General features: G+C 42.8%; 1 protein-coding gene across 2 annotated transcripts in view; it reads right to left on the reverse strand.

The window, feature by feature from the left end:
• Positions 1-16,186, reverse strand: part of LOC134358352 (sorbitol dehydrogenase-like) — a 97,495-nt gene that overhangs the window by 26,362 nt on the left and 54,947 nt on the right. For both annotated transcript variants that reach the window (XM_063070478.1, XM_063070480.1), the window contains exons 2-4: positions 12,304-12,337; positions 9,640-9,804; positions 3,782-3,941 (exon numbers count right to left, since the gene is read on the reverse strand). In XM_063070478.1, the coding sequence (XP_062926548.1) occupies positions 3,782-3,941; positions 9,640-9,790 (311 nt within the window). In that variant the 5' untranslated portion in view covers positions 9,791-9,804; positions 12,304-12,337. The remainder of the gene's footprint in view (positions 1-3,781; positions 3,942-9,639; positions 9,805-12,303; positions 12,338-16,186) is intronic.

The following is a 16,186-nucleotide window of genomic DNA, read 5'->3' on the forward strand; positions in this document are numbered from 1 at the left end:
CTTTCTATGTATTTTGAATAGTACTGCTCCTTTAATATATGCTTAGTGGCCAGTTTATTAGCACCTGTACACCTGCTCATTAATGCAAATATCTAGTCAGCCAATCATGTGGCAGCAATCAATGCATCAAATTATGCAGACATGGTCAAGAGGTTCAGTTGTTGTACAGATCAAACATCAGAATGAGGAAGAAATATGATCTAAGCGACTTTGGCCATGGAATGATTATTAGTGCTAGACAGGATAGTTTGAGCATCTCAGAAACTGCTGATTTCCTGGGATTTTCAAGCACAGCATTCTTTAGACTTTACATAGAATGGTGCAAGGATACAAAAAGCATCCAGTGAATGGCAGTTCTATGGGTGAAAATGCCTTGTTAATGAGATAGGCCAGAGGAGAGTGGCTGGCCAGTCTGAAAAAAATCACTAAGCAACTACGATCAACAGATCACTTGCAATACCAGAGGAAAGAACACACTAGACCATTGCTACACCACAATCAAGAATGCCTACTGTGCTATTCCCCACCTTCACTTCAGAAAGTCTGATCACCTTGCTGCACTTCTATTCCCTGAGAATAGGCAGAGACTGAAGACTGCAGCACCAGCAGTGAGGATCAAGAAAGTATGGACAAGGGAAGCACAGGAGCACCTACAGGACTGCTTTGAATCGATAGACTGAACTATTCAGGGATTCATCTTCAAACCTGGATGAGTATGCTGCAGTTGTTACTGACTTCATTAAAATCTGTGTGGATGAGTGCGTGTCCACAAAGACTTGCTGTACATTCCCAAACCAAAAGCCACGGATGAACCAGGAGGTACGTCGTCTGCTGAAGGCCAGATCTGTGGCATTCAAGTCTGGTGACCCAGGTCTGTACCAGAAAACCAAGTATGATTTGCGGAGGGCTATTTCAAGGGCGAAGAGACAATTTTGAACGAGGTGGAGGCAACATCGGATGCACAGCAACTCTGGCAGGGTCTGCAAGATATTACTTCCTACTAAGCGAAACCCAATAGCATGAATGGCAGCGATGCTTACTATCAGATGAACTCAACACTTTCTATGCATGCTTTGAAAGGAAGAACACAACTACAGCTGTGAAGATCCCTACTGCACCTGATGACCCTGTGATCTACATCTCAGAGGCCGATGTTAGGCTGTCTTTAAAGACAGTGAACCCTCGCAAGGCAGGAGGTCCAGATGGAGTACCTGGTAAGACCCTGAAAACCTGTGCCAACCAACTAGCGGGAGTGCTCAAGGACATTTTCAACCTCTCACTGCTATTGCAGAAGTTCCCACTTGCTTCAAAAAGGCAACAATTATACCAATGCCTAAGCAGAATAATGTGAGCTGCCTTAATGACTATCACCTGGTAGCACTCACATCGACAGTGATGAAATGCTTTGACAGGTTGGTCATGACTAGACTGAACTCCTACCTCAGGAAGGACCTGGACCCATTGCAATTTGCCTATCGCCACAATAGCTCAATGGCAGATGCAATCTCAATGGGTCTCCACATGGCTTTAGACCACCTGGACAACACAAACACCCATGTCAGGATGCTGTTCATCAACTATAGCTCAGCATTTAATACCATCATTCCCACAATCCTGACTGAGAAGTTGCAGAATCTGGGCCTCTGTACCTCCCTCTGCAATTGGATCCTCGACTTCCTAACTAGAAGACCACAATCTGTGCGGATTGGTGATAATATATCCCCCTCGCTGACAATCAACACTGGCACCCCTCGGGGGTGTGTGCTTAGCCCACTGCTCCACTCTCTCTATACCCATGACTGTGTGGCTAGGCATAGCTCAAATACCATCTATAAATTTGCTGACGATACAACCATTGTTGGTAGAATCTCAGGCAGTGACTGTTAGAGTGAGTTTTTGGGTAGATGATTCATTTACACTTAAATGACTTTGGCCACTAGTCTTCCGTTTGACAAAGTACTGTGGATTGAGTTCACAACAATGCATTTCCTAAAAGCTGTGAATACTGGAATTATAGCCCAGACACTGTGGATGGAAGTGTGAAGTTTACAGGTAGTTTCGAAGACAGCCTTATCTATACTTTATAAATATGAATTGTCCTCTATATTAGCACGTAAAATACCAAATAAATGTATCGTGGATTTAACTTGCATTCCTAAAGGCTGTGAGTACCAACCCAGACATGCGGGCGTCAGGAGGAAAGGATGAAGTCAGAAGATGTGATGTTTCGTATGTAGCTTCAAGAGAAAGCATTGTCTATAACTTTGTAAATAGAGATTGCCCTTTGTGTTTAGCAAATAAATATCGAGCCCACATTGGGCTAGCAGACCTTTCTACGAAAAGTGTCTCCGTCCATATGATGCCTGCTGAACCTTGTTGTATCGAATAAAGAAGCTGCTTTGTATCTACCAGTATTTCATCCACCCCACAACAGTGATGAGAGGGCATACAGGAGTGAGATATGCCAACTAGTGGAGTGGTGCTGCAGCAGTAACCTGGCACTCAACGTCAGTAAGACGAAAGAGTTGATTGCGGACTTCAGGAAGGGTAAGATGAAGGAACACATACCAATCCTCATAGAGGGATCAGACGTGGAGAGAGTGAACAGTTTCAAGTTCCTGGGTGTCAAGATCTTTGAGGATCTAACCTGGTTCCAACATATCAATGTAGTTATAAAGAAGGCAAGACAGCGGCTATACTTTATTAGGAGTTTGAAGAAATTTGACATGCCATCAAATACACTCAAAACTTCTATAGCTGTACCATGGAGAGCATTCTGACAGGCTGTATCACTGGTATGGAGGGGCTACTGCACAGGACTGAAAGAAGCTGCAGAAGGTTGTAAATCTAGTCAGCTCCATCTTGGGCACTAGCCTACAAAGTACCCAGGACATCTTTAGGGACCGGTGTCTCAGAAAGGCAGCGTCCATTACTAAGGACCTCCAGCACCCAGGGCATGCCCTTTTCTCACTGTTACCACTAGGCAGGAGGTACAGAAGCCTGAAGGCACACATTCAGTGATTCAGGAACAGCTTCTGCCCCTCTGCTATCCGATTCCTAAATGGACAATGAATCTTTGGACACTACCTCACTTTTTAAAAAAAAATACAGTTCTTCTGTTCTTGCATGTTTTAAAAAATCTATTCAATATATGTATACCGTAGTTGATTTACTTATTTATTATTATTTTTAAATTTTTATTTATAATTTTTTTCTCTCTCTGCTAGATTATGTATTGCATTGTACTGCTGCTGCTAAGTTAACAAATATCCTATCACATGCTGGTGATAATAAACCTGATTCTGATTCTGGACTGGTTCAAGCTGAAAGGAAGGTGACAGTAACTCTATTAATCATGAAGTGACGTGCAGAAGAGCTTCTCTGAACACACAACACTTTGAACCATGAAGCAGGTGGGTTACAGCAGCAGAAGAACAATATCGTGCACTCAGTTGCTGCTTTATTAGGTGCAGGAGTGGCCACTGAGCGCATACTGTATATCGCTTAGTTCAACTTTTAGATGACTAATAAGTTTATTTGAAACTTAAACAATAGAAATTATTAACTGGAAACTTATTCTTAAATATTAATGAATCTTTAACATGAGCAAGTCAATGTTCTCAGCCAATGGACAACGTTAATCTTGTCCTCGACTCATATTTACCCATGCACGCACACTACTGCCAGAACTAGAAGGCGACGAGCCTTTATTTCTCATTCTTAACCCCAGTGATTCTGAAATTACCAAGGACAATCAACTAAATAATCATAGGCAACTCACTTGTAACAGTAATTGGCATTGTGTACGTAGTACCGACAAAGATTGCCGTCATCAGGAGGTGTGGCACAGAAGAAGATAGTCGGAGACAGGTTGTAACGTCCAATTTTGCAGAACTCACAATTTTCTCTTGGGACACCAGGCTCAATAGAAACCCTGTCACCTGCAGCAGAGAAAACACTGAAGATAAATGCATGCATTTTTTTTGCCTGCAGTTAGTGTTCCACCAATGAAATCTTTAGTGGCACAGAATTTCCATCTTAAAAGAGAGCCACTGTGACAATTTAATTTCCAAATCAGACAGTTATACTGTCTTTATGAAGTGAAATCATCTGCTTAATATCAGACTACAAACTGTGCTACGCACACAAAATACTGGAGGAACTCGGCAGGACAGACTGCATCTATGGAGAGGAATAAAGAGCCAACATTTCGAGCCAAGATCCTTCATCAGGACTGAGGGTCTCTGTCCAAAACATCGGCTCTTTATTCCTCTCTATAGATGCTACCTGATCAGCTGAGTCCTCCTGCAGGTTGGGTTGTTACTCTGGATTTCTAGCATCTGCAGAATCTCATGTTTATGTCAATACTGTGTTATAGGTCCAGAACTTTCAAATTGGCCCTCTGCATTTTATGAGTAGCAGAATTACAGCCAACAATGGCGATATCCTTTTATATTACACCAATTAACAAATCTGCAGTTGCTTCACAAGGGTAATGGGAGACATAATTAAACATTAAGTCACATTATACAGTAACACATACAACAAATGACTCCAAGTTCAATATAAAAAGAGTGGAGGAAGTGATAAGAGAAGGACAGTGGTAGAAAAGTTTTGTTCTCAGAGCCGAGGAGTCAATGAAAAGCAAGATGGAGTCAGAACATGGGGAGCTGAATTTTATATGGACAGAAATTTACAAATGCAAGCTGGGACTATAACCAGGTGGCTAGTGAATTAAAAACACAAACATGAGGAAATCTGCAGATGCTGGAAGTTCAAGCAACACACATAAAAGTTGCTGGTGAACACAGCAGGCCAGGCAGCATCTCTAGGAAGAGGTACAGTCGACGTTTTGGGCCGAGACCCTTCGTCAGGACTAACTGAAAGAAAAGCTAGTAAGAGATTTGAAAGTGGGAGGGGGAGGAGGAGATCCAAAATGATAGGAGAAGACAGGAGGGGAGGGGATGGAGCCAAGAGCTGGACAGTTGATTGGCAAAAGGGATATGAGAGGATCATGGGACAGGAGGCCTAGGGAGAAAGAAAGGGGGAGGGGGGAAGCCCAGAGGATGGGCAAGGGGTATATTTGAGAGGGACAGAGGGAGAAAAAGGACAGAGAGAAAAAGAATGTGTGTATATAAATAAATAAATAAATAACGGATAGGGGTACAAGGGGGAGGTGGGACATTAGCAGAAGTTAGAGAAGTCAATGTTCATGCCATCAGGTTGGAGGCTACCCACATGGAATATAAGGTGTTGTTCCTCCAACCTGTGTGTGGCTTCATCTTTACAGTAGAGGAGACCATGGATAGACATATCAGAATGGGAATGGGACGTGGAATTAAAATGTGTGGCCACTGGGAGATCCTGCTTTCTCTGGCGAACAGAGCGTAGATGTTCAGCAAAGCAGTCTCCCAGTCTGCGTCGGGTTTCGCCAATATATAGAAGGCCACATCGGGAGCACCGGACGCAGTATATCACCCCAGCCGACTCAAAGGTGAAGTGTCGCCTCACCTGGAAGGACTGTCTGGGGCCCTGAATGGTAGTGAGGGAGGAAGTGTAAGGGCATGTGTAGCACTTGTTCCACTTACAAGGATAAGTGCCAGGAGGGAGATCAGTGGGGAAGGATGGGGGGGGCGGGGAACGTATGGACAAGGGAGTCCCGTAGCTGGATCTAAGAGTACTTAAACATCACAGATGAGGGTGGCAGCAGATGAAGTCGTACTGGGGATGAAAGTGGGCAAGAATACATTGTCAGGAATTGGAATTCACGTGCAGTGCACAAGAATCTGGAGGAACTCAGTGGATCAGGTAGGACCTAGGAAGCAGAGGGGCCTCAAATCAAGTGTTGAATATCCATTTCTCTCCATAGATGCTGCCTGACCCATTGTGTTCTTCCGGTATCTTATGTGTTTCTCCAGATTCCAGCATCTGTTGCTTCTAGTGTCTTCTTTCAGATTCAAGTGTCAAAAATGGTGATGCTGCATTCAAGGTTCAAGTTCATTTATCATAAATACATTGAAACATACAATAAAATCTGTCATTTGCATCGACAACCAACATACCTGATGATGTGCCGGGGGCAGCCCATAAGTATTGCCACACACGCCATTGCCAACAAGCATTCACTCAATACTCAGCAGAACAGCACAGACAATAGCAAGCAACTAAACAACAACAGCAAAACAAGCCCCGTTCCTCCCTTACACACACACACACTCACACTCACACTCTAAACCCAGGACAGGTCTCTAGCCTCCAGCAGACTTACAGACCTCGGACTTCGACTTGGTACTCGTGAACCAGATCCCCAGCTATGGGTAAGTCGTAGCCCCTCTGCCTCCTGGGCAGCCTCGGGAGAGATGAAAGCTATGGAAGTAAACCCAGGCAGCAAATTGGGGTCCCTAAGGCAGCTGGATGTCATTGAACATCCTTCCGGCAGTTCCTGCAGCCAACTGGTGCCAAACGTATTTCTTCCTTTCCTTTGGACTACACTGGTGAGGCCGAGAGGGAAATCTTGACGACTGGGCATCTCAGGATCTCTATACCTTCCAGCCAGGCCTGTGATGTTGATCATCATCACCCCCTGTCCTTCGAGACAGATGGACTAATCAATCCAGCACAGTAATATTAAGTGTTATTTGGTAACTGTAAAGACATAATATACAGCACTATGCAAAAGTCTTCAGCATCCTAGCTATATATAAGACTTTTGCACAGTACTGTATGTACTTTCAGTCATTTCCAACAATCTTCACAGCTTTCTGCCTTGCCACAGACAATAATAGATACAATTACACCATTGCTATTTCTTTCAGAATTGCACATCTATAACAAGATGAGCCAAGTACTGTGTTACCAGACTACCCTCAGAAGGACACAATCTGGAAATACAGTTGGTGAGACATTTGGAAGTTTGCTGATAAAGAACAGGTAATAATCCGAGAACAGAGGTTCAAAGCTTCTTTTACGTGCTCAACATTGCCATCTTCTGTCAATCCACAGACTTGAGTATTGGTGACCAGTTAAAACCGACCTCAAGGGCAGCAAAAGAAAGACCATGTTTTCTGCAGATTTTTGGTCAGATCTGGTCTGTACTAATACAAGTTCATCCATCATAACATTGATTTACTTTTACAAACACAAGAAATTCTGCAGATTCTAGAAATCCAAAGCAACACATACAAAATGCTGGAGGAACTCTGCAGGTTGGGCAGCATCTATGGAAATGAATAGTCAATGTTTCCGACTGAGACTCTTCTTCAGGACTGAAAAGGAAGGAGGAAGATGCCAGATTAAGAGATGGGAGGAGATGGGAAGGGATCAGAGAGAGGCTAGCTGTAAGGTGTTAGGTGAAGCCATGTGGGTGGGAAAGGTCAAGGGATAGGGAAGAAAGAATCAGATTGGATTCTACGAGAAAGGGAAGGAGGAGGGGACCCAAGGGGAGGTGATAGGCAGGTGAGAAGAGGTAAAAGGTCAGAGTGGGGAATAGAGGAAGAAGGTGGGGGACAGAACTCAGTTTTGCTCTCTCTAGATACTACCTAACTGGTAAATGCCTGTGTTCGAAGGAGTCCTGACTTACAATAGTGTTTTGAGCATTTTTTTGGTTTTATTTCAGATTTCCAGAATAGGATTTCTTTTTTTGCTTTTAGATCCTTTGTCTCATTAACCACGAAATCCAATTATCTGAATGTACTGAGGATGTGGTTCAGGAGAACCAGAGCAGGTACCAACTGGGTGGAATACCGAAGTGCACTGGGTGAATACAGGCCGCCACATTCCCCACATTAACATAAGAACACAAGAGGTAGGGGCATCACAGCTTCCTCTGAGTGCTCCGGTTTCTTCCCACATTCCAAAAAGCCGTATGGATTAGGGTTAGTAAATTGCGGGCATGCTACATTGCCGCTAAAGTGTGGCGACACTCACAGACTGCACCCCCCCCACCCACCCATGCACACTTCCAATGCAACCGACACATCCTACCTCCCTTCTCACCTAGCTGCACCCATCGTCTTCTATCTTGTTCACCTTCCCTTCCACCCAACTTCTTATTCTGGCCTCTTCCAGTCTTGATGAAGGGTCTTGGCCTGAAACTCTTTATTTCATTCCACAGACGCTGCCTGACCTGTTGAGTTCCTTCAGCATTTTGTGTGCATTGCTCTGGATTTCCAGCATCTGCAGAATCCCTCGTGTTAATGGTGCATTTGAAGTTTAGACTCTAAGATTCAGGAAACAATTCGGAAAATAACTGGAAAATACTCCATTGCTGAAGGGGTTGAACAAGAATGTAGAGAAATCTTGCTCCAATTGTGTAGGGCCCCTATTAAACCTGCTTCTGAGATACTGTGTATGGACCTTGTCTCCCTCTTTCAGGGAGGATTAATTTCTAATGGATTACAACAATTCCTGGGATAGTGTGGATGTTGAATGGAGAATGATTAAGTGGATTAAGACCCTGCTGTCACAAGCTGAGAAGAATCAATGCTGACCTTGCTGAAAAGTTCCATTCTGTTAGAGTTTGACGGGGTAGATGCAGGGCTGGAGAAGAAGGAATCTGTAAAAAGAGAAAAGTGGACTATAGGTGAAATGGAAGGGGGGGGGGGACCCAGGGGGAAGAGGTAAAAAGCCAGACAGGGGAATAGAAGAAGGGAGGGTGAGGGAAAATATTTTTTTACCCGAAGGTGAAATCAATATTCATGACATCAGGGTGGAGGCTACCCAGACGGAATACAAGGTGTAGCTCCTCCACCCTGAGGGATCGACATCTCAGAACAGAAATGGGAATGGGAATGGGAATGGGAATTACATGTTTGACTATCAGGAAGTTCTGCTTTTGGTGGATGGAGTGGAGGTGCTCGACGAGAATCATCACCTTTCACTGATGAAGGTTCCCCAGTTCGAATCCATGTCAGGCCACCCCCAAGTACATTTTTCATCCATGCCGGGTTGAGTGTCAAGCTAGTCACTCGGCCTCGTAAAAAATACAAGAGTTGAGTCAGGAACGTTCATAACGTGACCCGGTTAATCCTGACACCACGTGCCAGACAAGAATGGCTGAATGTCTGGTACGACACGCTTAAAAAAAACTGATGAAAATTCCTCTCATTTCAATCCTGAATGGTCAAACCCTCGTTCTGAGACTGATCCTCAGTCCTGGACTCTCCAACCCAGAAGAAACACCAATCTTGCATCTGCCTTGTTAGAATCTGCAGATGGTGGAAATCCAGAGCAATGCACACAAATGCTGAAGGAACTCAACAAGTCAGGCAGAGTCTATGGAAAGGAATAAAGAGTTGAAGTTTCAGGCCAAGACCCTTCATCAGGACTGGAAGAGAAGGGGGAAGAGGCCAGAAAAAGAAGGTGAAGGGAGGAGAAGGAGTACAAGTTAGAAGGTGAGAGGTGAAGCTAAGTGAGGAGAAAGGTAGGAGGGTGAAGGATGGGGAATGAAGTGAGAATCTGGGAGGTGATAGGTGGAGAAGCTAAAGTGCTGAAGAGGAGTCTTCCAGGAGAGGACATAACATGCTAGAGGAACTCAGCAGTTCAATGCAATATTGGCTGTTTTGCACTTAGAAGCTTTTCCAAAGTCAAGTAAAGCATTACATACACATTCCCTTTCTTTATATTTTATTGTGGACTTACCGACTTTAAGATTTTGTACTCCAGACCCTAGTTTAATCACAGTCCCTGCACCTTCATGCCCCAGAACCATTGGCTTCTTCATAACAAATTCTCCAATTCTTCCATGTTGCCAGAAATGGATGTCAGAGGCACAGATCCCAACTGAATGCATCTTCAGCAGAACCTCTGAAAGGCAGCCGAACACAAAAACGTAAATGTATTTTAAAGCTGAAAACATTCAATGACAGAAGAAAGTATAAACATTTAAACATAATTACTCCAAACATGTTTTTTTTAAAAGAATGCCATTTGGCACATGGATATTAGAAAATGGAGGGCTATGTGGGAGTAAAGGATGAGTTAATCTTGGAGGAGGTTGAAAAGTTGGCACAATGTCATAGGCCGAAGGGCCTATTCTGTGCTGTATTGTTCCATTAAGGATATACAGTTTAATGAAAGTAGTACATTTATGTTTAAGCAACACACATCAAAGTTGCTGGTGAACGCAGCAGGCCAGGCAGCATCTCTAGGAAGAGGTACAGTCGACATTTCAGGCCGAGACCCTTGGTCTGCAGACTTCCTCATGTTTACATTTATGTTTAACTTTAGTTTTCAAATTTATTTTTTGTTTAGAGAATTTGTATGGTTCTTATTAATCATGCTTAAGTGCAAATGGGTTGATAAAAATCAGAGCTAAAAGGAAGTCTTTCTGATCATAAAAATATAGCTGATTTAAAGTTGTTATTTAGACATGGTGGCATTTCTTCCCTGCTTAACTCCAAACATAGTGGATGTGGCCCAGTCCATCACGGGTAAAGTCCTCTCCTCCATGAAGGCCATCTACATGAAGTGCTATCACAGGAAAACGACATCCATCATCAAGAACCCCCACAACTTAGGTCATGCTCTCTTCTTGCTGCTGCCATCAGGAAGAAACTAAGAAGCCTCTGGACACACACCATTAGGTTTGAGAACAGTTATTACTCCTTGACCATCAGGCTCTTGAACTAGAGAAGATAACTTCATTCAATTTCACTTGCTCCATCACTGAACTGATTCCACAACCTATGAACTCACTTTCAAGGACTCATCATTTCATGTTTTTGATATTTATTGCCTACTTATTTTTTTCTCTCTCTTTTGTAGTTACGGTTTGTTGGATTTTGCACACTGGTTTCTGTCCACCCTGTTGGGTGCTGTCTTTCATTGATTCCATTATGGTTCCTGGATTTACTGACTATACCCACAATAAAATGAAGCTCAGGGTTGTATATGGTGTCATATATGTACTTTGATAATACATTTACTTTGAACATCTGCCACACAGGTCCCTAATTCAGCACAGGTGCCAGAGAGATGCATTTCTGAGAACATGTATTAGGAAGAGCTGAGAGAGAAAAACCAGACCCAAGAAAAGACTGATATAATTATAAATAAAAGTCTGTGAATCTAATTAAAATAAAAATAAAATTTGAAATATCATTATAAATAAAACTTTATTTATAATTTATTCAGAGAGTTTCATATACTCATTTTACAGAGATTGCAGAATTAAACGCAAATTTTGAAATGAATCTCACTTTTTTTCCAGGGAAGTTCAAAAACATATTGAAAAAAATTATTTGATTCTCAAAATTGTAAATAGAGATGAAATCTGACTCTCATAATGCTTTGAATTTCCTGAACAAGGCCCATGGAAAGTTTTCAAAATTAGAAGTTGGTGCGTGAAAACATCTATGCTCAGCTCTAATAGAGCAGCTATCCTACTCTTCTACTCTCCTTCCATCACCTCATATTCCATCTGGATTCCCTCCAACTGACGACATGAACATCGATTTCTCCAACTTCTGGTAATTTCTCCCCACACTCCTGTTTTGCATTCCCCATTCTTGTTCTTGGTCCTTCTCTTCTCCTCACCTGGCTATCACCTCCCTCTGGTGCTCCACCTCCTTTCCTTTTTTCCCATGGTCTACTGTCATTTCCTATCAGATTCCTTCTTCTTCAGCCCTTTACCACTTACACCTATCACCTCTCTACTTCTTAATTCCTTGCCCTTCTCCCACCTACCCACCTTCCCCCTCACCTGTTTTCAACTATCACCAGTCAGCTTGTTCCCACTCCCCTCCCCTCCCCCCCACCTACAGATTAAGGCTTCCTTTCCAGTCCTGATGAAGCATCTCAGTGTGAAATGTCAGCTATTTATTCCTTGCCATTGATACTCCCTGACATGCTGAGTTCCTCCCGTACTTTTGGATAGGTTTCCAAAATCTACAGAACCTTGGCTGTTTCTATTCTACTCTTAACTGTTTCATGACTTTTATGTTGGAGTGTTGAAACCAAAAAACACCTATCCCACTCTTAACTGTGCTATAACTACTGTACATATCTTCTTCAGTTTTCCAGACAGGACAACAGTGAAAAATGAAAGACTCAGAGCCTGAAACCTAGTCTGCACTCTTTACTATCTTACAGTAAAATGACATTTTTTTGTTGAACATACACACCCAAACACAAGCAAATGGGACCAGCTGAGATGGAGCATTGTAGGTGGCAATGAACCAAAGGGCCTGTCTCAGTACCGTAAGATTCTGACTCAAAAGAGTCAGTGCTAGCAACAGGTTAATAAATAATTCTGAAAGAACAGAGGAAGGTTTTATTCAGAATATTTCCCAAGAGCATACTTACCACCAGAGCAAGGTTCCGGGACTGGACATTTTTCCTAATGAGAGAAAACATATACTTTTAAAAGCAACTTCTTAGCCTTGGAATAGAAATAAACATCAATTTTGCTCCCAACAATAAAAAAAAGATACCAGGCAATTTCTGCATCGATGTAGCTCTGCTGGTTACCATTACACTAATTGAGCAAACTCACACCCATTGAACAGGCCTACACCATCTGGAGCAACACGCACAAAATGCTGGAGGAACTCAGCAGCTCAGGCAGCATCTATAGAACAGCTCACATTTCAGGCTGAGGAAGGGACAAGAAGCCACAATAAGAAGGTGGGGGGGGGTGGGGGGGGGAGATTGATGGTGCCAGAGTACAAGCTAGCAGATGATAGGTGAAACTAGATGGGCGGGGGGGGGGGAATGATGTGAGTAACTGAGAGGTGACAGGTGGAAGAGGCAGAGAGCTGAGGAAGAAGGAATCTGATAGGACAATGCAGTGAAGGATAGGAGGTGATAGGCAGGTCACGAGAGCGGGGGAGAACGGGTGAGAGGGCCACCAGAATGTGGAATACAAAAGGAGGGCTGCGTAAGGGGAGTTGTTACCTGAAGTTAGAGAAATTGATGTCCAACATCCCATCAGGTTGGAGAATATACCCAGGCAGATTACGAGGTGTTGCTCCTCCAACCTGCATTTGGCCTCACATGGCAATACAGAAGACCATGGACAGACACAAATATGATTGTTTATTTCCCACCATAGATGTTGCCTGATTTGCTGAGTTCCTCCAGCATTTTATGGATGTTGCTCAAGATTTCCAGCATCTGCAGAATCTCTTGTGTCTATGATTTACATCATTCAAAACATGTACATTGTTCTGTAAATGAATGTAATTCACTCTCAACACCCCATTAGCATTATCTATAAGCAGCATTCATAATAACATCAAAAGATAATTTTGTGCCTGGTATTCTGGAGGCAATAATAATCTTAAAACTAGGCCCTGATTTAAAGCAATGACATTAAAGCCATTAGAAAAACAAGACGCTTGATAAAGCCTATCACAAACAATATGTTTGCTGACTCCAGTGTGCAATAAATAAATGTATAAGCAGCACTCAGACAATAAAAACTACACTCGGTGGCCGTTTTATTAGGTACCTCCTATACCTAATAATATCACCACTGAGAGTATGTTCATGATCTTCTGCTACTATTACCCATCCACTTCAAGGTTCAACGTGTTGTGCATTCAGAGATGCTCTTTCGCACACCACTGTTGTAAAGCATGGTTATTTGAGTTCCTCTCAGCTTGAACCAGTCTGGTTATTCTCCTCTGACTTCTCCCATTAACAGGGCATTTTCACCCACAGAACTGCTGCTCGCTGGATTTTTAAAAAAATTTTCGCACCATTCTCTGTAAACTCTGGGGACTGTTGTGTGTGAAAATCCCAGGAGCTCAGCATTTCCTGAGGTACTCAAACCACCCATCTGGCACCAACAATCATTCCAGGGTCAAAATCACTGACTTCACATTTCTTCCCCATTCTGATGCTTGGTCTGAACAACAACTGAACCTCATGACCATGGTCTGCATGCTTTAATGCATTGAGTTGCTGCCACGTGATTGGCTGATTAGATATTTGCATTAACGAGCAGTTCTAGCTAATAAAGTGGCCACTGAGTGTATGTTTCCATGTGAAATGTAACACTGCAGAGGACTGATGTACAAAACAACTGACCATTGCCATGTTCCACTCTGAAGGAGCTCTGAGGTACAGAGCAGCTGTCAGGGTTCATAGTGGTTAACATCATAGGCTCATGAACAGGGCAGCCATTACCTTCTGTGATACACTCACCAGCTAAGCAACAGAAATTTAAAATGCAGCAACAGAGCTCCCACTCAAGCTGCTTTTCAGATTTGCAACCTGCAGGCTCCCCTTGAAGAACTTGTTTGCAGTTGATACCAGAAATTACAACCCTAATTCACAACCACCAGCAGTCCCACGTGTACCCGCTGGAGTTTAAAAGAATGAGGAGGGCTCGCATTGAAAGTTACCAAATATTGAAAGGTCTGGATAAAGTGGATGTTAAGAGTATGTTTCCTATTATGGGGGAGTCAGGACCAGAGGGCACAGCATCAAAACAGAAGGATGTCCCTTTAGAACAAAGATGAGGAGGAATTTCTTTAGCCAGAGTGTGGTGAATCTGTGGAATTCATTGCCACAGACAGTCATTGGGTATATTTAAAGCGGAAGATGATAGTTTCTAGATTAGTAAGGATGTCAAAGCAGGATCATGGGGTTGAGAGGAATAATAAATCAGCCATGATGGAATAGCTGAGCAAATTCAATGGGCTGAGTGGCTCAATTCTGCTTCTATGTCTTATGGTCTTATTACGTTATACTTTGTCACTAATTATTATGGCACCCACTTGACTATAGATCAAATCATCATTCCAATGTAAACATTTCAGTCTCAATTTATAAATGGAGCTTTGTCCTTTTTATATTGAGGTTAGCTGATCACCTGAGAGTTTCCTTACTTAAGTCCCTCTGCCTTTTGTCTATTCTCCTGTCCTAAACATAACTGATGGCTGTGCTCCTTTTAATGATGCTACAGCATCAACCATTCATTGTTAAATTATCCAATCTGTCCTCCTAACTGAAGAGCTTCATCTCAGGAAACATTCTGGTGAATGTCCTCTACACCCTTTCTAGAGCTATCACATTCGTCCCCTGGTCTGATGACCTAAACTGCATATTGTACTCCAGCTGTCTGTTCATCTTTTAGCGGGTGGAAAAAGTTTCTGTTTGTTTTGCCCAATTTTAAATACCCCCATCACATTTCTTCCCGATTTTCTCAGCTTTAAGGCAAACAAACCTAATGTCTCCAATCTCTCAAGAATGCAAGGAATTAAGTGCAGGAGTATGTCACCAGACCCCCAAGTCTGTCCTACATTCAACATGATGCTGGCTGATCTCTGCTCCTCTTTAGTGTCCGTTCCCATTCCCTATTACCTTCATTTCCTCCACCTCAATAGAACCTCTTTCTTTCAGAAACATTCTAGTTAACCTCTGCTATACTTATGCAAGAAACTTATCTACCATAATGTGTCTACCATGAATATTTTACAACATTACATAATGCCCACACTCACTATTTGAGTATACAATAATAAGACCACAATACATAGGAGGAGGCCCGTCGAGTCTGCTCCATCATGGCTGATTCATTAACCCTTCTTAACCCCATTCTCTTAACATCTCCCCATAACCTTTGACACCCTTAATAGCCAAGAACCTATCACCCTCCATTTTAAATATACCCAATGACTTGGCCTCCAAAGCTGCCTGTGGCAACGAACTCCACTGATTCACTACCCTCTGGCTAAAGTACTTCACCCTCATCTCTGTTCTAATGGGATGTCTTCTATCATGTCACAAAGAATCATAGAATTTAAGACTATTGTGCCAGGATGTTTTTACATGTTTGCAATGTAACTACATGATTTGCAACGTCAGTCTACACTCAGTGGCTACTTTATTAGGTACACCTGCTCATTAATTCAAATATCTAATCAGCCAATTGCCATGGCAGCAGCTCAATGCATAAACCACATGCAGACTTGTTCAATAAGAGGTTCAGTTGTCGTTCGGACCAAACATCAGAATGGGATGAAATGTGATCGAAGTGACTTTGACTATGGAATGATAGTTGAATTGCAGTATCTCAGAAACCGCTGATCCCTAGAATTTTGACGCACACAGTGTCTAGAGTTTACAGAGAATGCTGCAAGAAAACAACCCCCCCCCCCAAAAAAAGCAAGTGATAGGTCTGTGAGTGGAAATGCCCTGTTAATAAGAGAGGTCAGAGGATAACGGCATCTCTGAGGGC

Source organism: Mobula hypostoma, chromosome 18, assembly GCF_963921235.1.
Source record: "Mobula hypostoma chromosome 18, sMobHyp1.1, whole genome shotgun sequence".
Taxonomy (NCBI): Eukaryota; Metazoa; Chordata; class Chondrichthyes; order Myliobatiformes; family Myliobatidae; genus Mobula; species Mobula hypostoma.